At 45.3% G+C, this 26,666-nt stretch overlaps 1 protein-coding gene across 1 annotated transcript in view; it reads right to left on the bottom strand.

Moving 5' to 3' along the window:
• Positions 1-1,980, bottom strand: part of LOC147103163 (bone morphogenetic protein 7-like) — a 78,043-nt gene extending 76,063 nt beyond the window's left edge. Inside the window, exon 1 of the mRNA XM_085962530.1 lies at positions 1,114-1,980. Within this exon, the coding sequence (XP_085818656.1) occupies positions 1,114-1,504 (391 nt within the window). The 5' untranslated portion in view covers positions 1,505-1,980. The remainder of the gene's footprint in view (positions 1-1,113) is intronic.
• Positions 1,981-26,666: the final 24,686 nt, after the last annotated feature.

The raw sequence follows: 26,666 nt of genomic DNA, 5'->3' as shown, positions 1-26,666 counted from the left end.
ATGATATTTTATTTCTCTACATGTTCTTACACAAAGAATTACATAGAAACTACAGCACAGAAACAGGCCATTTGCCATGCACTCATCCTTCACGGTTTGCAAAGTGTTCAGGTAGTGCCTGGATTTTGGCTTGTGTTGATAAAACCAGCTCAACATTCAGGTCCCCAGCCCCAAGTGAACTATCCTGTAACTCCTGCAAAGGTTTCTTAAATTGGTGGTGAGCTGCACTGGGCACTGGAGCAAATCGCAAATATCAATCTTATAACAAACCTACAATTAAAAACTGATTTTACATCTCCATTTTTATTATATTAGTAACCATTGGGAAGAACCATAGGTATTCCCACAGGATACATTTATGTCACCTGGCGGTTTATTGTATAAGGGATGTGTGGAATGCCTGAGATAGAAACTGCAATAATAATATTTTGTTCATCGAATAATGTTGGAATCACAAACTCGAATAAACCCATTTTAAAACAAGAAATAAAAATCCTGCTGCCAGTTACAGTTAGTCATTGCACTTACAGAGAAACACATTGTTAAAGGAAATTAATGTAGTTGCATGCAGGACTAATGTTGACCTTTATTTTAAAATCTTTTATCATATAGCAAACCCATATATGAGAATCCACCTCAGGTCACCATTAAGTTAACTGTTACAGCTGGGCTTTCCGATGTCATTGGGGAGATGGAAGCAGCGGATATACAGTGGCAGCTGTACATCAGTGCCTACCCACCCTGCACATCAGACATTTTTTTTTTGACCCTGCATTGACTGGATTCAGCCAGAGCTCAGCAGGACAATACATCTGTGCAATATTTCACTTTTGTTAAGTTTGCAGTTATACTGTAGCTGCTGTGAAACCAAAGCGCTGTGAGATTACCTCCACCAGCTGGTCTCACATTGTTTTCTAAAATGCAAAGCACCATCGACAAACTGACTTCATGCCCAGGTTATGCTACAAATTGCACACCAACGAGAAGCCAAACTCTGTAGTGTAACTGGTCTATAAGAAGTGTTGGCATGAGGACCATGTCTGCATTCAAGCCATTAAAAGTATATAGACTCTACAAGTGTAATGCACAATTATTTTTTCTTTTCAAACTTACCTACATTAACAAAGCTCATAATGGTATCTGCTTGACTGAGAAAGGTCTCTTCCAGGGTTCTCTGAGTGCTCTGGAACACATGAAAAGGCAATGAGGCCCCCGGCCACCTGTCTGACTCTTCATTGGCCACAGTGCGATAAAGATCCAGCATGAAGACTGGTGCAGACGATGAGCGTTTGACAGAGAGCAGAGGTTTAGGACGCCGAGGCAAGCCCAGAATAGACAAGATCTCTTTCTGCATCTCTCGCCTCTCCCTGCTGTTCAACCTCCGATGGATGAAGCTTGAACGAGGCTGCTGCTTCACCAAGCTCCCGTTAACTAAATCCACAAACAGTCCCAATAAGCAGATCAGAAGAAAAACTGTCTTGTCACATCTCCGCATTCCAGCCATAACCAATAATCTCCGCTCTTTCGATTGATTTTATCTTGGTATTGATAGAAAAACTCAGTACTTGGAAAAATATCAAAAGTTCCTCCAAAATTCTTCACAAGCATGTAATTAGGTATTAAGTTTCTGAAGATGAAAAATATCGGCTGCAATTAAAATACAAACCTTCATAAGAGAAAAAGAATTGCAAGAGACTTAAAAAAATTGCTGCAAGTTTAGTGCAGCTCGTTGATAACCATGGCTACCAGTCAAAGCTTAAACAGATCCATGAGCTTTAATTCCCTTCAGAAAATATGACAGTTGAATCCAGTCGCAGACTTACACTTTCAGCCCCTGAGCCTCCAGAGTCTGTATTTATCGAGTCTCAGGCTGTTGAAATGACTCCGGCTGATTCCCCAGGGTTTGTTACTATCTGACTGGTTTGGCTGTTGGTGGATGATAGGTACAACCCCAGGCCATTCAAACACCACAGTATCCGCATACTCCAGACTTGAGCCATACCATCTATATATAGACTAATCACAGCATATTCACAGAATCTTGAGGTTATACAGTGCCCATATTCATGCTCCCATGCAGCCTGTCATTTAAAATAAGCTTAACCCTTTCATTTATTTTAATTTGTTTGTGCTCATTTTTCATTTTAACGTAGTTACTCTCTGAGTGTTTTTAAGCTGTGTTTGAATCTTGGGCTTGTTTGTAATTTGACTGTTTATTTTGTTTTATGAGTTCTATAAAATTCAAACTGAACTTCATCTGTTTCACAGCAGCTCCAGGTCAGAGAACCTGCAGATGAAGACGTTAATCAGCTGTGCAAAATTACAAGGTACTGGAAGAACTGTAAACACCAGTTGCTGTTGCTCCAGAAACAGATTCTTTAGACCTACATAGCTATTTGTAACAGTAAATAAGTTGGAACTTTTATATTTGTCCGCCGCAATCTTACTGGATATTTTTCCATATACGTGTGTAGCTGTCCTTCTAGAAGACAAATGGTTAACAGTGTACAAGTGTTTGGGAAATGGAGAATATTAAACAAGATAAGAAGGGTAACTCACTAATGGGACAAGTGTAAGACTAGGGGGAGACCAAGCAAGTCCGACGCAGGTTGGAAATGAGTGTCTGAATCTTTTCCTTGCTGTGATTAACAACAGCAAAACAAAAACCCTACATGCCACTGAAAACATAAACTCCCAGACGCTGGAGAGATTGGGGCTGAGATTGCTGATCAGACAGGATGGGTGAGGCAGGCATCAGAAATCCACTGGGTAGTTGTTGCCTGTCTCAGCTGCCAGCTCTGATACAGATCTTCAATCGTTCGTCTCGTGTCAGCTCCATCTACTTCAGGATCAAAATAAAGAAAACAATGAAAGAACTTTGTGAACTAATGAGTTGATACAGTAGCTGCTCAGAAAAAGACAAGACACTAATAACTAATCTCTCAGGGGAGGTAATCTGCAGAGAAAGACATAAATATGTTATTGGCACTGTGTTTTTGCTAATAATGATTGCAGAGAGAGTGGTTGTTTTTAATAACTCTACAGATTATTTGCACCTGCGCCTCACTACCTCTCTCTCCTCCTTTAAGACACTCCTTAAAACCTACCTCTTTAACCCAGCTTTTGGTCAACTGTCCTAATATCTCCTTATGTGGCTTGGTGTCAAATTTTGTCTGATAACTGTCCTGTGAAGCGCCTTGGGGCGTTTTACTATGTTAAAGGCGCTATATAAATGTAAGTTATTGTTGCTATTGATTACCAAGAGGTGAAGGTTCTCTGCAATGCATTTTGTTAGTTATTTAAACAGAGGTTTTCTCTTATGTTCAGCTTCACCCACCCTCCACTCCCTCCACTCCCCCCCACACCCCACAACCCCCGGCTCCCTCCACTCCCGCCACTCCCCCCCAGGCCCCACAACCCCCGGCTCCCTCCACTCCCTCCACTCCCCTCCACACCCTACAACCCCCGGCTCCCTCCACTCCCTCCACTCCCCCCCCAGGCTCCACAGCCCCCGGCTCCCTCCACTCCCTCCACTCCCCTCCACACCCTACAACACCCGGCTCCCTCCACTCCCTCCACTCCCCTCCACACCCTACAACCCCCGGCTCCCTCCACTCCCTCCACTCCCCCCCACACCCCACAACCCCCGGCTCCCTCCACTCCCTCCACTCCCCTCCACACCCTACAACCCCCGGCTCCCTCCACTCCCTCCACTCCCCCCCAGGCCCCACAACCCCCGGCTCCCTCCACTCCCTCCACTCCCCTCCACACCCTACAACCCCCGGATCCCTCCACTCCCTCCACTCCCCCCCACATCCCACAACCCCCGGCTCCCTCCACTCCCTCCACTCCCCCCCACACCCCACAGCCCCCGGCTCCCTCCACTCCCTCCACTCCCCCACAGGCCCCACAACCCCCGGCTCCCTCCACTCCCTCCACTCCCCTCCACACCCTACAACCCCCGGCTCCCTCCACTCCCTCCACTCCCCCCCACACCCCACAACCCCCGGCTCCCTCCACTCCCGCCACTCCCCCCCAGGCCCCACAACCCCCGGCTCCCTCCACTCCCTCCACTCCCCCCTCGCCCCACAACCCTCGGCTCCCTCCACTCCCTCCACTCCCCCCCACAACCCCCAGCTCCCTCCACTCCCCCCTCCCCCCACAACCCCCGGCTCCCTCCACTCCCTCCACTCCCCCCTCGCCCCACAACCCTCCACTCCCTCCACTCCCTCCCACAACCCCCGGCTCCCTCCACTCCCTCCACTCCCCCCTCCCCCCACAACCCCCGGCTCCCTCCACTCCCTCCACTCCCTCCACTCCCTCCACTCCCTCCCATAACCCCCGGCTCCCTCCACTCCCTCCACTCCCCCCTCGCCCCACAACCCTCCACTCCCTCCACTCCCCCCCACAACCCCCGGCTCCCTCCACTCCCTCCACTCCCCCCTCGCCCCACAACCCTCCACTCCCTCCACTCCCCCCTCGCCCCACAACCCTCCACTCCCTCCACTCCCCCCTCGCCCCACAACCCTCCACTCCCTCCACTCCCCCCCACAACCCCCGGCTCCCTCCACTCCCTCCACTCCCCCCTCCCCCCACAACCCCCGGCTCCCTCCACTCCCTCCACTCCCCCCACAACCCTCGGCTCCCTCCACTCCCTCCACTCCCCCCTCGCCCCACAACCCCCGGCTCCCTCCACTCCCCCCCACAACCCCCAGCTCCCTCCACTCCCTCCACTCCCTCCACTCCCCCCTCGCCCCACAACCCTCGGCTCCCTCCACTCCCCCCTCGCCCCACAACCCTCCACTCCCTCCCACAACCCCCGGCTCCCTCCACTCCCTCCACTCCCCCCTCGCCCCACAACCCTCCACTCCCTCCACTCCCCCCTCGCCCCACAACCCCCGGCTCCCTCCACTCCCTCCACTCCCCCCTCGCCCCACAACCCCCGGCTCCCTCCACTCCCTCCACTCCCCCCTCCCCCTACAACCCCCGGCTCCCTCCACTCCCTCCACTCCCCCCACAACCCCCGGCTCCCTCCACTCCCCCCTCGCCCCACAACCCTCGGCTCCCTCCGCTCCCTCCACTCCCCCCTCGCCCCACAACCCTCCACTCCCCCCTCGCCCCACAACCCCCGGCTCCCACTCCCTCTTGCCACCCAGTTTCTATCATCAACAAGGACAGCGGAATGCTACAGCTTAAAGTTCACTGTAGCACCAGACCAAAGTCCACTTTGAGCTTGTCAATAATGCTATTGCTAAAGAATTTAAAGAACAGGACCTTTGAACGGAGGCTTCAATATGTAGAACTCGCTATTCAAAGTCTATGAAACCGGACTATTCCAGCAGACCCACAGCTCGTTACCATCACAGTTGCTGCCAAGTGGGTGGCTTGTTTACATCAGTGATTTCTGTTGTTCCACTTAATCTCTTCCCTGCCGTATTTGTACACACTTAAAAGCTCAGAATACTAGGAAACATTGACTTTGATGAAGCTACCATAAAATGTATTTTTAAGACTTTGTAGGTCATACCAATGTTTAAGTCAGCATAAAACCTCCATTAAGGTGTGAACTGCACACCATACTTTACAGTACAATTAAAGTTCACTATTGTTCATGAACTAACTGAATTTTTCTTTGGTTCCTGTTATATACATTTGTAATGCTGCATCCTATCTTCCCTCCCTCCCATCCCATTTAGACTGCATAGAGAGAAGTGAGAGGTTGGCGTTTACTACACTACTCTTAGTACTGCTGTACAAAATAGGAGTGGAGATGGATCTAGGAACCAATTTTAAAAATATCTATATTATATAAAAGGTTTTGGGGGAGAAATTGAGTCGCGCCCCCCCCTTGGGGTGCTAACTTCGCCGGGGTGCTACTTTTAGCGCCCCCACGGCTGAAATTCATCGGTAGCGCCCCAAGAGGCAAGCAGGGTGTTACTGGAAGCGCCCTGCCTCCCTCTTGGGGCGCTGCGAGGGAATATCGTGGCGCTACGTGCCGCAGCTCCATCACGCCGCGGTATTGCAGGTCTTCCTCCCGTTCTTAAAGGGGAGGGGCCTTGCGCAGCACAACCCAGGGTCCAGCTGGGCCACTGGGGATCGGAGTGCCGGTAAAAGAGCCTGGCACTCAAGAGAAGTGCCGGGCTCATGGAGCGCAGCCGGCACTCCGCGGGGTAGGGGTGCTCAGGAGGCCAAGGACGGCAGCGGAGGCAGGTGCTGGCAGATGGCCAGCAACAAAAATGGCCGCCCGGCACCTCGCCTTTCAATAGCGCCGCCCCGGCCGCAGGTAGGCCCCCCTGACCCCGTCAGACATAGTGTCTGGCAGTAAGTCAGGGGGTGCTCCCAAAGATCGCGGCTGGGGCGCGAGCGGGGCACTGCGCATGGCGATTACATCATCGCTGGCGGCGCAGCATCGTGGGGCACTACCGGTTAGCGCTGCCGCCAACCACTCGCTGAATTTCACGGGAGGTGTTGGCGGCACTGTGCCCGGTCGCTAGTTGCTTTGCGTCCCGTTAGCGCCTTCAGGGCACTAATGGGAGGCACAAAGCAACCGAATTTTTCCCCCTTTGTGTCTGTCGTGAGGGTCCATCAATTTTCTTCTACTTCACTAGTCAAGTCCAAAGGGGGGGAGAAATTGGGAATGGGCACAAAGGTCCAGTTTTGCGGGGCTATGTCCTGCGCCCAAGGGGTGTCTGAAACACGCCCAATGCCATATTGGCTTTGGACAATATTCAGGCATCCCAGGTGGTTGCCTAAGACAGGCGTTAGGCCACTTGAATAAGTTAATGAGGGGCCTAACCCCAGGTTTAAAGACCTTTCCTTGAAATTGGTTGACACCGAGTGTCGCAGGCTCAGTTTTTTGGTTCCTAATGCGGCCTAAAGGTAAGTCAATTTTTAAAAACTTAGCTTTATGTGGAGCAAGAGTGCACCTGCCGGCTCCACTGCACTGCTGAAGGTCGCTGCAGACCAACGATCGCCCTCCTCCTGTTCGCCCCCGCCCACCCCCAGATCTACCTGACAGCCGCTGCCGACGAGCCAGTCAGCCCAACTTCATCCTCGTCAAACCACCAAAAAAATACAGATTGAAACAGATCATGATCTGCAAGAAAAAGTGTGGGCAAAAGAATGAAACAGGAAGGAGAACAGCTTTCCTCTCACTGTTACAGCCTTTCAGCATTAGTTTCCCTCCTTTTTTCATTGCAATTATTTAATTAACGAGCATTAAGTTGGAGGACTGAACGGCATGGACTGAGATGTTGGACTATAGTTTGGAGATGTAGGATGGGGTGAGGCAATGCAGAGATCCATTAAAAAGCTAGGATTTTAAATACAATGCATTGGGAGCCAAAGTGGTTGGTGAGGACAGGGGTGATAGGCGAGCAAGATTTAGTGAGGGCTAGAATGTGAATAACTGAACTTTGGATGAGTTGAATTTTGTGTGTAGTGTGGACCTCGGGAGTCTGCAAAGAGACTGTCTTGGAAGTTGAGTCTCAAAGTAACAAAGTAAGGGTTTCGGAAGTGGTTGGGGTGAGGTAAAGGTTGAAATAAGCAGAGTTGGTTTTTGGAGTTGTTCTATGAAAAAGAGCGGGACTTGTTTGGGTCTAATAGCCTAAATAGTTCTGTTCCTAAAGATTCGTTATTCCTTTTTATAATTCATAATATATAATTAGATATAATCAAACTCAGGATTTACTGATCTTGCGGTTAAAATTTTGTAAAATGTTTTGTATTTTTTGACCATTTTAAAATGATTTCTCCACCTATGCATATGGGTGGGGAGTGGTATACACTTCCCCATCAGCTGAAGTGCTTTTAGATATTAATTTCATAAAAATTGACATCCAAGCTGCTTATTATAGGGTAACCCATGACCACGAAAAGTCATGATATTGACTCCTGATGACATCAAGATTCCTCAACAGATTTAATTCAACTACATTTGTTGCATGTGGTCTTCATTCATATAATCCAACACATGTTGTTGAAAATTGTTCACTGAACATTGAAGCTAATTACAGATTCATGATGTCTCAGAGACTTTGAGTTTTAACCCTCTCCGAAGGTTTACATCACTCAAAGGGCCAAGAGCTTGAAATTCTGGAATCCTTCTTTCTTGCATAATTTCCAGATAACTGAACACAAAACCACAAAAACATTTATAAAATTCAACAAGCAACCAACCTTCTCACTCACAATGAAGACACTAAATTCAAACCAAGACGGGCGTACAGAGCCAGGCTATGCCTTAAAACATTTTCTTGGAATTCTCTGAGGATGTAACAGTATTAGTGGATGAGGGGAGGACTGTTGATTTGATGAGGTCACTCACAGGAGACAGAGGCTTGAATGGAAGCTAATGATATTCAGTTAAGTTGAATTTGCAAATGAGATTATTAATTGTCCAGCTAACCGGAAATGGAGGGTGACTATAGCAACAGGGACTTGCACTTATGTACAACTACAACGCTCCTGCGAAGTGCCTTTAATGTAGTAAAACCTCCCAAGGCGCTTCAAAGGAGCGATTATAAAACAAAATTTGACACCGAGCCACATAACATAACATAAGAACATAAGAATTAGGAGCAGGACCACGCTATTCGGCCCCTCGAGCCTGCTCTGCCATTCAATAAGATCATGGCTGATCATCAACCTCAACTCTACTTTCCCGCCCGATCCCCATATCCCTTGATTCCCCTAGAGTCCAAAAATCTATCGATCTCAGCCTTGAATATACTCAACGATTCAGCATCCACAGCTCTTTGGGGCAGAGAATTCCAAAGATCCACAACCCTCTGAGTGAAGAAATTCCTCCTCATCTCAGTCTTAAATGGTCGACCCCTTAACCCGAGGCTACTCCCCCCTAGTTCTAAACTCTCCAGCCAGGGGAAATAACCTCTCAGCATCGACCCTGTCAATCCCCCTCAGGATCTAAAGCAAAAGCAAAGTACTGCGGGTGCTGGAAATCTGAAATAAAAACAGAAAATGCTGGGAATATTCAGCAGGCCAGGCAACATCTGCAGTGAGAGAAACAGAGTTAACGTTTCAGGTCGAAGACCCTAAGGAGATATTAGGGCAGATGACCAAAAGCTTGGTCAAAGAGGTATGTTTTAAGGGGCGTCTTAACGGAGAAAAGAGAGGTAGAGAGGCGGAGAGGTTTAGGCAGGGAATTCCGGAGCTTGGGGCCTAGGCAACAGAAGGCACGGCCACCAGTGGTTGAGTGATTATAATCAGGGATCCTCAAGAGGGCAGAATTAGAGGAGCGCAGATATCTGGGAGGAATGTATTCAGACAAAATTTGAGACTGAGCCAAAGAAGAAACTATTAGATGGGGTGATTAAAAGCTTGGTCAGAGGTAAGTTTTAAGGAGAATCTTAAAGGAGAAAGAGGTGGAGAGGCATCTTCATCGATAGTTGCAAGTCATTTCGTACAGATCAAAGTATCAGGCCCAGCCTAGGTCATAGTTTTGGTTGACAAAGAAAATTGTCAATTTTTTGTTGTCACAGTGCTGTCTTGGAGTATCCATGGTTCTTAGCAATAACGCATTTTATTTTCCCAGAGTTCAGCAGGATTGTTGCAAATATAATTTTTATGTCACTTTTACTACAGTCCATACCAAAAACCAACGTGGTTACTGCTTCTCTCTCCTTTTGAAGATAAAGCATTTTTACCTTTCTGTTCATTTGCTCTCTGCTTCTTCGTGTATTTATTTTAATTTATCCGCTACTTTTGTAATAGTTTTTGGTTCATAAGAAACATCACAAATAGGAGCAGGAGCAAGATCATGGCTGAACTCTTACATCAACTCCACTTTCCCGCACTATCCCCATAGCCCTTTGTAAGGATTTCGGGGGTTTCTTTTAAACTGATTTAAGGTAATCTACCTGGCCAGCAGTCTTTTTGCTGCTGCACTCTAAACCAATTTACAAACAGCGGTTACGAATCGCTACCCCTCCTTTAGTTCTGAGTGGAGGAACTTATAATTAATGATATTAAAACAGAACACGTGGTTTGGATGAGAGAAAAAAATCAAGCTTTATTAACTAAAAGAAACTACAATCAAAATATCAAACTATCCCACATGCACACAGTAATTACAGTAAAATTGCTTAACAGGGGTTGCAGATGGCGAAAACGAGGGGTAAGTGACTACAATGTTGGTTAAACAATCTTAGTAATATCCCCTTAAATTACCATCCCTCAAACTCCTGCTAGGCTGCCTTGTTGAGGAGACAGAAACTCTGCTCACCTTTGGTCCAGCGAAGTGAGAGAGAGAGAGAGAGAGAGAGAGGCTCACCCTGTGGTCCCAGGAAGTCAAGAGCCAAGAGCCAAGAGCCAAGAGAGCGAGCTGGCTGCTCAGCCCTTTTTTTATACCTGGTGAGCCCCTCACATCCTGCCTTGCAAGGGCTGTGTGCAAAATTAACCCCAAAGCTGTGATAGGCTAACTCAAAGTGGTTAGATTGAGTTAATGTGATTTTCAGAGCTCCCTTTGCTGAAACAAAAGAGAGATACATCTGCTCTATTGTCCAGTACTGGGTGATTTAAAATCCTTTCAAATGTTAACGCTTCCCATTTAAGATACAAAAAGTCTCTTCTGCAGTTTAGATGTCCTTTGGATCCACTCAACATACAAACAAATGCTAATAGCATTCAATTGCTTTGTAAACAAAGCATTGTCCTTGTCTTCGGCCATGTGGTGACAGCCATTTTATCCCTGGAAATTTAAAAGCACATCGCTCAGGGATCCTTTAATCAAAAACATGAATCTTCAGAACTGTAAATTATTGCGAATTCTTACACCTTGATTCCCCTAGTGCCAAAACATTTATCGATCTCAGTCTTGAATATACTCAACGATTGAGTAGCCACAGTCCTCTGGGGTAGAGAATTCCAAAGATTCACAACCCTCTCACTGAAGAAATTTCTCCTCATCTCAGCCCTAAATGTCTGACCCCTTATCCTCAGACTATGACCCCAGTTCTAGATTCTCCAGCTAGGGGCAATAGCCTCTCAGCACCTACCTTTTCTTTTTTATTCATTCATGGGATGTGGGCGTTGCTGGCGAGGCCAGCATTTATTGCCCATCCCTAATTGCCCTTGAGAAGGTGGTGATGAACCGCCTTCTTGAACCGCTGCAGTCCGTGTGGTGAAGGTACTCCCACAGTGCTGTTAGGGAGGGAATTCCAGGATTTTGACCCAGCAATGGTGAAGGAACGGCAATATATTTCCAAGTCAGGATGGCGTGTGACTTGGAGGTGTGACTTGGAGGGGAACTTGGAATTGGTGGTGTTTCCATGCACCTGCTGCCCTTGTCCTTCTAGGTGGTAGAGGTCACAGGTTTGGGAGGTGCTGTCAAAGAAACCTTGGCAAATTGCTGCAGTGCATCTTGTAGATAGAATCATAGAATGGTTACAGCACGGAAGAAGGCTATTCGGTCCGTCAAGCCCATACTGGCTCTCTGCAAGAACACTTCAGCTAGTCCCACACCCCCGCCCTTTCCCTGTAGTCCTGCAAATTTCTTTCCTTCAAATACTTATCCAACTCCCTTTTGAAATCTGCCTCCACCCCCCTTTCAGGCAGTGCATTCTAGATCTGAACCACTCGCTGATAAAATGTTTTTCCTCATGTCGCCTCATTTGCCAATCACCTTAAATCTGTGTCCTCTGGTTCTCGACCCTTCTGCCAATGGGAACAGTTTCTCTCCATCTACTCTGTCCAGACCTCTCTATCAAATCTCCTCTCAACCTTTTCTGCTCTAAGGAGAACAACCCCAGCTTCTCCAGTCTATCAACATAACTGAAGTCCCTCATTCCTGGATCATTCTTGTAAATCTTTTCTGCACCCTCTCTAAGGCCTTCTCATCCTTCCTAAAGTGTGGTGCCCAGAATTGGACACAGTACTCCAGTTGGGGCCGAACTAGTGTTTTATAAAGATTCATCATAATTTCCACACTTTTGTACTCTATGCCTCTATTTATGAAGCCCAGGATCCCATAAGTCTTTTTAACTGCTTTCTCAACATGCCCTGCCACCTTCAACGATTTGTGCACACATACCCCCAGGTCTCTCTGTTCGTGCACCCCCTTCAGGATTGTACCATTTAGTTTATATGTCCTCTCCTCATTCTTTCTAACAAAATATATCACTTCACACTTTTCTGCGTTAAATTTCATCTGCCACGTGTCCGCCCATTCCATCAGCCTGTATGTCTTCTTGAAGTCTAGCACTATCCTCCTCACTGTTCACTATATTTCCAAGTTTTGTGTCATCTGCAAATTTTGAAATGGTGCCCTGTATACCCATGTCCAAGTCATTAATATATATCAAGGAAAGCAGTGGTCCTAGAACTGACCCCTGGGGAATACCACTGTATACCTTTGTGGTGATTATTCCTTGTTTAGTAAAAGTATTGTGATTGGTTGTTTGTTAACTGCCTTGGGATATATGTTGTAATCTCATTGGTAGTTGATGATCACATGATGTGTTGTGGCCACCTTAAATTCAGTTCTTTTCCAGCTTTGGTTGGGACTGGATGTGGGAAGATGTGCTGCAGATTTTAAAGTTAATAAAGCCTAGCTTTGGAAGGCAAATCTATTCTTTATCTGAATTTATTAACTTTATGTTAGAATGGAGCGATATCTTCAACCAGAACGATTCAAGGCTGACCCCAATTCTGCTGGAGTGGATGATAAATGGAAACATTGGTATTGTACATTTAAAAACTTTTTGGGCGTGTTGGATCAAGAGTCTCTAAATAAGCTGAATATGCTGATCAACTACATTGCTCTGGATGTATATAAATATATTTTGGACTGTAAAACTTATGAAGTGGCTATTTCTACATTGGAAAAGATTTTTGTTAAACCAAAGAATGAGGTATTTGCACGTCACCTTCTATCTGCCCGTAGGCAGCAGGTGGGAGAATCTTTGGATACTTATTTACAAGCACTTCGGTGCCTTAGTGTTAACTGTAATTATAAGGCCGTGACGGCTGAAGAATATAAGGAAGAATCGGTACGGGATGCTTTTATTAATGGATTACTGTCTAGATCAATTCGTCAGCGGTTGTTAGAAAATAAGACTTTGGATCTTAAAAGTGCTTTTGAGCAAGCTTCTACATTGGATGTGGCTCAGAGAAGTTCGGATTCTTATGCTTTTTTTAATCGGCCTGCGACTATGGTTTCGGCAGTTTCGGATGAAAAGGAATTATGTGGACTTAATGGGAGTGGTTTACTAGATTCTGAAACAGTTTCTACTTCGGCGGCTGTTGCCTCTAGGATTCAGAAGTGTTATTTTTGTGGGAATATCCGGCACCCTCGTCTGAAGTGTCCTGCTCGGGAGGCTGTGTGTAGTAAATGCGGCAAGAGAGGTCATTATGCACGTGTGTGCAAATCATCAGGTTCAATTACCTCCTCCTCTCCTGGTGTGGGAGGGCCCTCCTCCACTACCTCCTCTGTGACTATTCAGCCTTTAGATAGGGCGTTTATTGCATCAATTTCTGCTGCATTTGCTCATGGCCTAAACAAAGCTATAGTTACGGCTCAAGTTAATGGGTTGGAAGTGAAGGCCCTTATAGATACGGGCAGTACTGAGAGTTTTATAAGTCTTCAGTTTGCGAAGGAGAAGCATTTGAAAATTTCGCCTGTTACGTATCAGGTGTGTATGGCTCAGACGACCCTTACTTCACAAATAGCTGGTTGTTGCTTTGTGAAAATGATTCTTCTAGGTAATACGTATACTGATATACGCCTATCTGCTTTGCCTAATCTCTGTGCGGATATTTTGATTGGACATGATGTGCTTCAGTTACACGAGTCTCTTAGTCTTTCATTTGGAGGGACTAAGCCACCTTTATCTATTTGTGGATCAACCTCTTTATCTATTTCTCCATTATCACTTTTTTCCAATTTGATGTCGGATTGTAAGCCAATTGCTACCAAGTCAAGAAGATATAGTAGTCAGGATAGAGAATTTATTAATTCTGAAGTTCAACGTCTCTTATTGGAAGGAATCATTGAACCTAGTTGTTCGCCTTGGCGAGCACAGGTAGTTGTCACGACTAACGAGAGACACAAGAAACGAATGGTGATAGACTATTCCCAAACTATTAATAGGTATACTCAATTAGATGCGTACCCTTTGCCTAAGATTGATGAGCTTATCAACAAAGTATCTCAGTATAAGGTTTTTAGCACTATTGATTTAAAGAGTGCTTATCATCAGATTCCTATTGTTAAGAAGGATCAACCATATATGGCCTTTGAGGCTGGTGGAAAGCTGTATCAGTTTTGCCGAATACCATTTGGTGTTACTAATGGTGTTGCTTGTTTTCAACGGGCAATGGATGCTTTTATAAGTGATAACTCCCTCTCTGACACCTTTTCATACTTAGATGACATCACAGTGTGTGGCAAATCAAGGGTGGAGCATGATTCTAATTTTAAAAGATTCCTTCAAGCTGCGGAAAAAGTTGGTTTAACTTTTAACAAAGAGAAATGTATCTTTTCGACTACTGAGGTAAATCTATTGGGGTATATTATCTCGGGAAACAAGATTAAACCAGATCCAGAACGTTTGCGACCATTGATTGATTTACCTTGTCCTACTAATTCTAAGGCTTTGCAACGAGTTGTTGGACTGTTTTCTTATTATTCTAATTGGATTGCAAATTTTTCACGGAAGATCCGGCCTCTTATTCGGGTTATGACATATCCTCTATCATGGGAGGCCAGGACATGTTTTGAGAATTTTAAAAAGGATATTTTAGGAGCAGTTGTGCATTCTATTGATGAGCAGGTTCCCTTTGTGATCGAGACGGATGCTTCGGATTTTGCAATTGGGGCTACTCTGAACCAAAATGGAAGACCTGTGGCCTTTTTCTCACATACTTTGAATAATAGTGAAAAAAGACATTCTTCAGTAGAGAAAGAGGCATACGCAATAGTAGAAGCATTGCGTAAATGGAGACATTATTTATCGGGGCGACATTTCACGTTGGTAACTGATCAAAAATCTGTGTCCTTTATGTTTGATGTTAAACATTTTGGAAAGATCAAAAATGATAAAATAATGAGATGGAGGATTGAGTTGGCATGTTACCATTTTGACATAGTTTATCGTCCGGGGAAGGATAATGTTGCTGCTGATGCACTGTCGAGGGCTTATTGTTCTGTGATTCACGGAGATACGCTTATTAATCTTCACAATGCCTTATGTCATCCTGGGGTTACGAGGATGATACACTTTGTACGCAGTAAGAACTTGCCTTTTTCAGTTGAAGACGTCAAGCGGATGACTTCATCATGTTCTATCTGTGCTCGGTGTAAACCAAATTTCTTTAAGCCTCAACGAGCTCATCTTATAAAGGCTACTTCTCCTTTTGAACGTTTGAGCGTCGATTTTAAGGGGCCTCTTCCTTCAACTACTCAAAACCGATATATATTTACTGTTGTGGATGAGTTTTCAAGGTTCCCTTTTGCTTTTCCTTGTGCAGATGTATCAGCTGCTACAGTTATTAAATGTCTGACTCAACTTTTTGTCATCTTTGGGATGCCTGCGTATATCCATTCGGATCAGGGAAGTTCTTTTATGTCTTCCCAGTTGAAGGAATACCTTCAGAGTCGGGGAATTTCTACTAGTAGAACTACCCCGTATAATCCCCAGGGTAATGGACAGTGCGAATGATACAATGGGGTGATCTGGAAGGCAGTTATGTTGGCTTTGACATCCCGGAACCTTAAGAATACACAGTGGGAAATGGTACTGCCTGATGCCCTGCATTCCATTAGATCATTGCTTTCAACGGCTACTAATGTGACCCCCCATGAAAGGCTCTTTAACTATCCGCGGAGATCTACTACGGGATATTCGGTACCTTCATGGCTTACTATGCAGGGACCTGTGCTGCTTTGACGCCATGTTAGATTGTCAAAATATGATCCTTTGGTGGAGGAGGTGGAGCTGTTGGAGGCAAATTCCCAATATGCTCATATTCGATTCCAAGATGGGAAAGAAAGTACTGTTTCAATTAAAGACTTGGCTCCTTGTGGGGGCCAGCCCTCTTCTGAGGATATTAACAATAGTCATGATTCAGATAATGTGGATGCTGTTACAGATACTACGAATATTTCCAATCCGATTGCAGATAATTATACTTCTATTAGTCAGCCCTTGATAGATGTTTATGACCGTCCCAGTTTACCTTCTGATGGGATTTCTAATCCGGAAACCGTTGAAAATCGGGATATGGATAGCCTTCCTGCTGAAGATACTTCTGTGCCTTCTGGTGTGGGCGGGCAAGGAATTTCACCAAGGTTAAGAAGGTCGACACGAACAAGATATCCGGTCGACCGATTGAAAATGGACTTTTAAATTGATAGTAATGTTTTAAAATTGTTGAAATATTATAGTATATTGTTTTAGTTGAGAGATACTTAATACTTATGTGCAATGTTACTATTTGTTGTTGTTCACTTAGTATTGTGTCATGTGAACAGTTTTATTCTTGTTGTGCATAGTTTTAGTTGTAAATAATTAATTATAAATTGTAAAGGTTATTTAGGTTGGAGTATATTTTAAAAGGAGGGGTGAATGTGGTGATTATTCCTTGTTTAGTAAAAGTATTGTGATTGGTTGTTTGTTAACTGCCTTGGGATATATGTTGTAATCTCATTGGTAGTTGATGATCACATGATGTGTTGTGGCCACCTTAAATTCAGTTCTTTTCCAGCTTTGGCTGGGACTGGATGTGGGAAGATGTGCTGCAGATTTTAAAGTTAATAAAGCCTAGCTTTGGAAGGCAAATCTATTCTTTATCTCAACCTTCCTCCAGTCAGAAAAACAACCGTTCACCACTACTCTCTGTTTCCTGTCACTTAGCCACTTCTGTATCCATGCTGCCACTGTCCCTTTTATTCCATGGGCTTCAACTTTGCTGGCAAGCCTATTATGTGGCACTTTGTCGAATGCCTTTTGGAAATCCATGTACACCACGTCAACCACATTGCCCTCATCAACCCTCTCTGTTACTTCATCAAAAAACTCGATCAAGTTAGTTAAACATGATTTGCTTTTAACAAATCCGTGCTGGCTTTCCTTAATTAATCCACACTTGTCCAAGTGACTGTTAATTTTGTCCCTGATTACTGTTTCTAAAAGCTTCCCCACTACCGAGGTCAAACTGACTGGCCTGTAGTTGCTGGGTTTATCCTTACACCCATTTTTGAACAATGGTGTAACATTTGCAATTCTCCAGTCCTCTGGCACCACCCCCGTGTCTATGGAGGATTGGAATATTATGGCCAGTACCTCCGCGATTTTCTCCCTCAATTCCCTCAGCATCCTAGGATGCACCCCATCCGCTCCTGGTGATTTATCTACTTTAATACTGCCAGCCTTTCTAATACCTCCTCTTTATCAATTTTTATCCTATGAAGTATCTCCACTACCTCCTCCTTTACTATGTCCATGGCAGCATCCTCTTCCTTGTTGAAGACAGATGCAAAGTACTCATTTAGTACCTCAGCCATACCTTTTGCCTCCATGCATAGATCTCCTTTTCGGACCCTAATCGGCCCCCCTCTCCTCTTACTACCCTTTTACTATTTATGTTCCTATAGAAGACTTTTGGATTAGCTTTTATGTTGACTGCCATTCTATTCTCATATCCTCTCTGGTACACACTGCAGCCACGGTGCGCCGGTGGTGGAGGGAGTGAATGTTTAAGGTGGTAGATGGGGTGCCATTCAAGCGGGCTGCTTTATTCTGGATGGTGTCGAGCTTCTTGAGTGTTGTTGGAGTTGCACTCATCCAGGCAACTGGAGAGTATTCCATCACACTCCTGACTTGTGTCTTGTAGATGGTGGAAAGGCTCTGGGGAGTCAGGAGGTGAGACACTCGCCACAGAATACCCAGCCTCTGATCTGCTGCTGTAGCCACAGTATTTATGTGGCTGGTCCAGTTAAGTTTCTGGTCAATGCTGACTCCCCAGGATATTGATGGTGGGGGATTTGGCGATGGTAATGCCATTGAATGTCAAGGGGCGGTGGTTAGGTGCTTGTTTGTTGGAGATAGTCATTTTTACTCTTCTTAGGCAGTCCCTCGGAACCGAGGATGACTTGCTTCCACATTAAAAATGAGTTCTCAGGCGACTGATGAGTCCAATGCGGGACCTACAGTCTCTGTCACAGGTGGGGCAGACAGTGGTTGAAGGGGCGGGTGGGTGAGGTGCTTGGGTTGACGTGCGCTCCTTGCGTTGTTTGTGCTTGGCTTCCGCTTGCTCCCGGCAAAGAGACTCGAGGTGTTCGGCGCCTTCCCGGATGCTTCTCCTCCACTTTGTGCTGTCTTGGGGGCCAGGGATTCCCAGGTGTCGGTGGGGATGTTGCACTTTTTCAAGGAGGCTTTGAGGGTGTCCTTGAAGCGTTTCCTCTGCCCACCTGGGGCTCTCTTGCCGTGTCGGAGCTCTGAGTAGAGTGCTTGTTTTGGGAGTCTCGTATCGGGCATTGCCTGGCACTTGTGTGGCGCGAATGTTACCTGCCACTTATCAGCCCAAGCCTGAATGTCATCCAGGTCTTGCTGCATACGTGCATGGACTGCTTCATTATCTGAGGAGTTGCGAATAGCACTGAACACTGTGCAGTCATCAGCGAACATCCGCACTTCTGACCTTATGTTGGAGGGAAGGTCATTGATGAAGCAGCTGGAGATGGTTGGGCCTAGGACACTGCCCTGAGGAACTCCTGCAGCGATGTCCTGGGGCTGTGATGATTGACCTCCAACCATCAAAACCATCTTCCTTTGTGCTAGGTATGACTCCAGCCAGTGGAGAGTTTTCCCCCTGAATACCATTGACTTCAATTTTCCTGGGGCTCCTTGATGCCACACTTGGTCAAATGCTGCCTTGATGTCAAGGGCAGTCACTCTCACCTCACCTCTGGAATTCAGCTCTTTTGTCCATGGTTGGACCAAGGCTGTAATGAGGTCTGGAGCTGAGTGGTCATTGATGAAGCAGCTGAAGATGTTTGGGTCTAGGACACTGCCCTGAGGAACTCCTGCAGCGATGACCTGGGGCTGTGATGATTGACCTCCGACCACCACAACCATCTTCCTTTGTGCTAGGTATGACTCCAGCCAGTGGGGAGTTTTCCCCAATTCCCATTGACTTCAATTTTCCTAGGGCTCCTTGATGCCACACTTGGTCAAATGCCGCCTTGATGTCAAGGGCAGTCACTCTCATCTCACCTCTGGAATTCAGCTCCTTTGTCCATGCTTGGACCAAGGCTGTAATGAGGTCTGGAGCTGAGTGTTATGTTCATTAATAACTAGACATTCTTATTATGAACACAGCTAGCTTCTAGCTAGTCATTTATTCAGTACACGTTCTCTAGGTACAGTATCTGTAGAGATGCAGCATGTGTGCTCCTGTGTGTAGGCTGCCATCTTGACTGTTGCCTTGTGGGTACTAGTGCCTCATGGGTAATGTAGTCTTAATATATATACAGCTGGATAGTGTAGTCTTGTACATACAGCTATATCCAGCTCTACAGCTCCACCTAGTGTCCACTATAGAATGACATGTTATTGATCGTTACATCCCCCTTTCTTTGAGGTTTAACAAAATCAATATCAATCAACTTTCAAGAAAGCAATAAAGATAATATCAGTAACACTTTTGTTAGTGCTCTATAAACATAAACATTTTCAAAACAGTCAACACATTTTCAAAGCTTTACATTGTACTCAAAGATTAAGTCTATCAGGCTCTTTTACTTCACGTGTGGATCTTCTCAACACGGGTAAGTCTGATGTGTCTTCATGAGATTGTTCTGGCGGTGAATGACAAGATGCAGTTGCGGCATTGTCATCAATCTGCTCTTGTATAGATCGAGGTCTCCTTGCGATCTTTGCTTGGAGAGGGTTTCAGTGTTTCCTTCACTCTTCATGCCATAACTCTCAATGTAGTCAATGCACTCTCAAAACTGCTGGCAGCTGGATCCCATCATACAGCATAGTCCTCTCAGCAGCCTCGGCTAATGGAACACCAAAGATTGGCCGGAGGGAAGAAGGAGTATCCACCGGAACTGCTTCCTGCTCTGGTGCAGGCTTCTTCTTTTTCTTTTTCTCTTTCCACTGCTTAACAACATCTGCTGCGGTTATATCTTTGGACTTTTTCTCCTTGTGCTTTTCTTCCTTTGGCTTCTCTTTGACCTTAAAGTCTTTTTCTTTCTTCTTGGAGAAACTAGGCTTTTTGAAGACATGGATACCCTTTGGCCTTTTCATCCTTGGTGGGCTCTCTGCTTCATCACCTGAGTCATCTGGTCTGCTTATGGCACAGTTTATATGGTAGACTCTCTTGACCAGTTCTAAGTCTTCACAAGCTTTGTCACCTAGTATCAAATGAAGTCTTTCAGCCACAACAGAAAACATGAGATGATGCACTTTGTCTTTGACTGTCACTTTAAGTCTGCATACACCTAAGCTATCTATTTTCTGTCCATTATAGCTCTTCAGTAGTGCTGACTTTTTCTGTATTTTGGGCTTTTCTTTCATATTTTTTATGCCACTCATACTGATTAAGTTTGCTTTTGCCCCAGTGTCTAGTTTCAAGGTAACTAATGCTCCATTTACCGGCAGTGGGATCATCCATTTGTCCACTTTTACTGCATTGACTTTATGTTCAGCATTGTCCATTTCTGAGGGCTGCACATTTTCTGTATCCTTTTTTGATATCGTCACATGACACCATTCCTACAAAAAATGTCTCACTTAAATCAGTGTCCTCAATCACATTAACTTGTTGCCCTTTCGTTGTTTTTACTTTTGAAAAGCATTGTTTGGCAAAGTGATTCTTTCCATTACACTTTGTGCACATTTTTCCAAATGCTGGGCATTGTCTTAACTGGTGTTTGCAACCACAGCGTTTACAATTAAAAATTTCATCCTCCGATTGCTTTGCATTTCTGTCCTGCCCATGTTTCTTCCCTTTGTAGGACACAGCACCGACAGCAGCACTTACTACAATCGCATCATTATTGATTTCACTGAAAGTCTTCGCATGCTTTTGAGCTAGCTCGCTGGCTTGGCATATTTTCACTGCATTTTCCAAATTTAGTTCGGTTTCTCTCAACAGACGTTCCCTGACTTTTTTATCATGAATACCAAACACAATCTGGTCACGAATCATGGATGATTTCAGCTCAGAGAAATTATATGTCTGTGCTTTCAGTTTCAGATCAGTTATAAAGCTAACAAAAGTCTCATTTTGTTGCTGTGTCCAAGAACGGAAGATATATCTTTCATATGTCTCATTCTTTTTGGGAGAGCAATGTGCATCAAATTTTTTTAGCACATCTTCTAATTTTTCTCTGTTCTCCGCTGGATTAAATACAAATGTATTAAATACCTCTATCACCTGTGGGCCTGCAACCATAAGCAGCAACGCTATCTTCCTTGCGTCTGGCTTCGTACCGAATCCGATGGCTGCAATGTAGAGTTCGAATTGTTGTTTAAAAATCCGCCAATTGTAGTCGACATTTCCCTCGAGATTCAAATGCTCTGGCGGCTTCAAATTCTCCATGTCGCTTTTCACAATTTTCAGCAGATCTTCACCACCCTGGTACCATGTTATGTTTATTAATAACTAGACATTCTTATTATGAACACAGCTAGCTTCTAGCTAGTCATTTATTCAGTACACGTACTCTAGGTACAGTATCTGTAGAGATGCAGCATGTGTGCTCCTGTGTGTAGGCTGCCATCTTGACTGTTGCCTTGTGGGTACTAGTGCCTCATGGGTAATGTAGTCTTGTACATACAGCTATATCCAGCTCTACAGCTCCACCTAGTGTCCACTATAGAATGACATGTTATTGATCGTTACACTGAGTGGTCTTGGCAGAATGCAAACTGGGCATCAGTGAGCAGGTTATTGGTAAGTGCCGCTTGATAGCACTGTCGACGACACCTTCCATCACTTTGCTGATGATTGAGAGTAGACTGATGGGGTGATAATTGGCCAGATTGGATTTGTCCCGTTTTTGTGGACAGGACATACCTGGGCAGTTTTCCACATTGTTGGATAGATGCCAGTGTTTTAGCTGTACTGGAACAGCTTGGCTAGAGGCGCGGTTAGTTCTGGAGCACAATTCTTCAGCATGATAGCTGGGGATGTTGTCGGGGCCCACAGCCTTTGCTGTATCCAGTGCGCTCAGCCATTTCTTGATATCATGTGGAGTGAATCGAATTGGCTGAAGACTGGCTTCTGCAGTGGTGGGGACCTCAGGAGGAGGCCGATATGGATCATCCACTCAGCACTTCTGGCTGAAGATGCTTGCAAACGCTTCAGCTTTGTCTTTTGCACTCACGTGCTGGGCTCCACCATCATTGAGGATGGGGATATTCATGGAGCCTCCTCCTCCCGTTAGTTGTTTAATGGTCCACCACCATTCACGATTGGATGTGGCAGGACTGCAGAGCTTTGATCTGATCCATTGATTGTGGGATCGCTTAGCTCTGTCTATAGCATACTGTTTCCACTTTTTAGCATGCATGTAGTCCTGTGTTGCAGCTTCCCCAGGTTGGCACCTCATTTTTAGGTACGCCTGGTGCTCCTCCTGGCGTGCTCTTCTAAACTCCTTATTGAACCAGGGTTGGTCCCCTGGCTTGATGGTAACGGTAGAGTGAGGGATATACCGGACCATGAGGTTACAGATTGTGGTGGAATACAATTCTGCTGCTGCTGATGGCCCACAGCACTTTATGGATGCCCAGTTTTGAGCTGCTAGATCTGTTCTGAATCTATCCCATTTAGTATGGTGGTAGTGTCATACAACACGATGGAAGGTGTCCTCAGTGTGAAGACAGGACTTCGTCTCCACAATGACTGTGCGGTGGTCACTGCTACCTGATGTGCCTCAATAATCCCGAGACTCGATGTTAGCGAAACAAAACAAGGCTTTTATTAACTTAGAAGATAACACGCAGTGGAGAGAGGTACCTTCCCTGGAGGTCTGCAGTACTGGCTGTGAGGCCAGACTGAGCTGGCTTACATAGAGGCCAGGTATGGGCGGAGCCCTACACACAACACATTCCATACATTCCAATACAATGGTGAGGAGAAACCTGAAACCAACCACAGTCACAGGCAATACAATGGTAAGGGGGAACCTGAAACCAACCACAGTCACAGGCAGTGATGAATGGAATATTTCATCACACTACCAATACTGTCATGGACAGATGCATCTGCGACAGGTAGATTGGTGAGGTCAGGGTCAAGGAGGTTTTTCCCTCGTGTTGGTTCTCTCACCACCTGTCGCAGGCCCAAACTGGCAACTATGTCCCTTAGGACTCAGCCATCTCGGTCAGTAGTGGTACTACCGAGCCACTCTTGATGATGGACATTGAAGTCCCCCACCCAGAGTACATTCTGTGCCCTTGCTACTCTCAGTGCTTCTTTGAAGTGGTGTTCAACATGGAGGAGTACTGATTCATCAGATGAGAGAGGGCGGTAGGTGGTAATCAGCAGGATTTGTGTACAAGGACCCCCAAATCTCTCTGAATTCCAACATCTGCTAATCTCTCACCATTTAAAAATATTCAGCTTTTCCATTCTTCCTACCAAAGTGGATAATTTCACACTTCCCCACATTATACTCCATCTGCCACCTTCTTGGCCAATCACTTGAAGTGTCTATATCCCTTTGCAGCCTCTTTATGTTGCCCTCCTCACAGCTTACTTTTCCACCTAGCTTTGTATCATCAGCACACTTGGATATATTACACTTGGTCCCCTCATCTAAGTCATTGATATAGATTGTAAATAGCTGAGGCCCAAGCACTGATCCTTGCAGCACTCAACTAGTTGTACCCTGCCATCCTGAAAATGACCCATTTATTCCTACTCTACTTCCTGTCCGTTAACTAATCCTCAATCCATGCTATTACCCCCAATCTATCATATTATGATCACTCTTCCTCAGAGGATCTTTTACTATAAGATTACTAATTAACCTTGTCTGATTATACAATATTAGATCTAAAATAACCTGTTCCCTAGTTAGTTCCTCGACATATTGTTCTAGTAAATTGTCTCGAATGCATTCCATGAACTCATCCTCCAAGCTACTTTTGCCAACTTGGTTTGCCCAGTCTATATGAAAATTAAAGTCGCCTGGGATTATTGCATTACCCTTGTTACATGCTCCTCTAACTTCCTGATTTATACACTGTGCAACACTATAACTACTGTTAGGGGGCCTATTAACTACGCCTACCGGTGTTTTCTGCCCTTTGTTATTTTGTCGCTCCACCCATACTGATTCTACATCCTGATTTTCTGGCTAAGATCCTTTCTCCGTACTGCCTTTATCCCATCCTTTATTATCCGGGCTACCCCACCTCCTTTTCCATTTTGCCTATCTTTTCTAAAACTCAATTACCCTGGAATATTTAGTTCCCAACCTATGTCACCCTGCAACCACTTCTCAGCAATGGCTACTAGATCAAATCCATTTATCTCTATTTGTGCCATTAATTAATCTATCTTGTTACGAATGGTTTCTGCATTCAGATATAGCGCCTTTAATCTTAACTTTTTACTATTTTTCCCTGATGTGGCCTTAGTCGCTAATGCCCATTATTAAACTCTCTGTCCGTTCCTGACACAATCTGCTTGATTTTACCCAAATCGTTACTCTGCTCTACAGCCTTGCTTTTTCTCTTCAGACTTGTAAAGTTACCCTTATCGGAACCGTCCCTCCTCCTTATTAGTTTAAAGTTCTATCTACCGCCTTAGTTATTCAATTCGCCAGGACACTGGTCCCAACCCGGTTTAGTCTTAGAGAGTCATAGAGTTATACAGCACAGAAAGAGGCCCATTGTGTCCGCACCGGCCATCAAGCCCTGTCTATTCTAATCCCATTTTCCAGTACTTGGTCCATAGCCTTGTATGCTATGGCGTTTCAAGTGCTCATCTAAATGCTTCTTGAATGTTGTGATGGTTCCTGCCTCTACCACCCTTTCAGGCAGTGAGTTCCAGATTCCAACCACCCTCTGGGTGAAAAAGTTTTTCCTCAAATCCCCTCTAAACCTCCTGCCCCTTACCTTGAAACTATGCCCCCTGGTTATTGACCCCTCTAAGGGGAAACGTTCCTTTCTATCTATCCTAGCTATGCCCCTCATAATTTTGTACACCTCAATCAGGTCCCCCCTCAGCATTCTCTGCTCCAAGGAAAACAACCCCAGCCTGTCCAGTCTCTTCTCATAGCTGAAACGCTCCAGCCCAGGTAACATCCTGGTGAATCTCCTCTGCACCTTCTCCAATGCAATCACATCCTTCCTATAGTGTGGCGACCAGAACTGCACACAGTCTTCCAGCTGTGGCCTAACTAGCGTTTTGTACAGCTCCATCATAACCTCCCTGCTCTTATATTTTATGCCTCAGCTAATGAAGGCAAGTATCCCATATGCCTTCTTAACCACCTTATCTACCTGTCCTGCTGCCTTCAGGGATCTATGTACATGCACACCAAGGTCCCTCTGATACTCTGTTCTTCCTAGGGTCCTACCATTCATTGTGTATTCACTTGCCTTGCTAAGTTGTGTCTGTCTCCACGGACCAGCTCCCTCTTTCCCCAGTACTGGTGCCAGTGCCCCATGAATTGAAACCCCTGCCTCCCACACCACTCTTTCAGCCACGCACTTAAATCTCTAATCTCTTTGTCCCTATGCCAATTTATGCATGGGTCAGGGATCCAGAGATTATTACCTTTGAGGTTCTGCTTTTTAATTTGGACCCTAGATCCTCAAACTCCCTCAGCAGAACCTCATTCCTAGTTCTACCTATGTCATTGGTTCCTGCGTGAATTTTAATAGGGTGCGCAGCCAGTTAAAGAGACCGCACACGAAAAAAATAATTTGAGGGAACATGGGTAGCAAGTGCCTCGTACCCGTTGGACAATAGCAAAGGCTGGGCTCCTCCACCACTGCATCTGCGGTCCTCTTACCTGCTCCTGCTCCTATTTCTTATGTTCTTATGTTATGTTCTGCCTGACTCGCTGTCACATCCTCCTGTCCCTGACCACTAACCAAATCTAAACCACGACTTAACCTAAGGGGTGTGACTGCCTCCTTGGTCAAAATATCCAGGTAACTCTCCCCTTCCCTGACGCATCGCAATGTCTGCACCTCGGACTCCAGCTCAACAACTCTGAACCAAAGTTCCTTGAGTTGCAGACATTTGCTGCAGGTGTGGTTGCCTGCGATCACGCTGCTCTCCACAAACTCCCACATGCTGCAGGTGCAGCATACCTCCTGCACTGCCCTCTCTATCTAACCTTGTTTTATATATTTAATTAATTAAAGTTTTATGTAATTAATTCACTTAGTTTATTTTAGATTAATTAATGTAACTAAAAGGAGCACCTCCTTCCCCCTTTGCACTGAATTCCCACTCTCACCACTCTCACCAAATTCTCAACTTCCCACTCGGTTTACGATGCACTCAGTTAACGTTGCGATCTGTGCCTTATTGCTGCAATTTTTTTATTCTAAGGTCTTGCTTTTCTTTCCCTACTTTTGCTTGCCAGCTTTTTTGCCTCTAACACTCTATCTCTCATTATCTGATGTTCTGTCTGTTGCCACAATCTTTCTGATTTTCATTATCACAATCTACAT

Source organism: Somniosus microcephalus, chromosome 20, assembly GCF_052327205.1.
Source record: "Somniosus microcephalus isolate GS21.2 chromosome 20, FLI_Smic_1.0, whole genome shotgun sequence".
Classification (NCBI taxonomy): domain Eukaryota; kingdom Metazoa; phylum Chordata; class Chondrichthyes; order Squaliformes; family Somniosidae; genus Somniosus; species Somniosus microcephalus.
The sequence above is the reverse complement of the archived record's forward strand: the minus strand, read 5'-3'. Positions and strand labels throughout refer to the sequence as shown.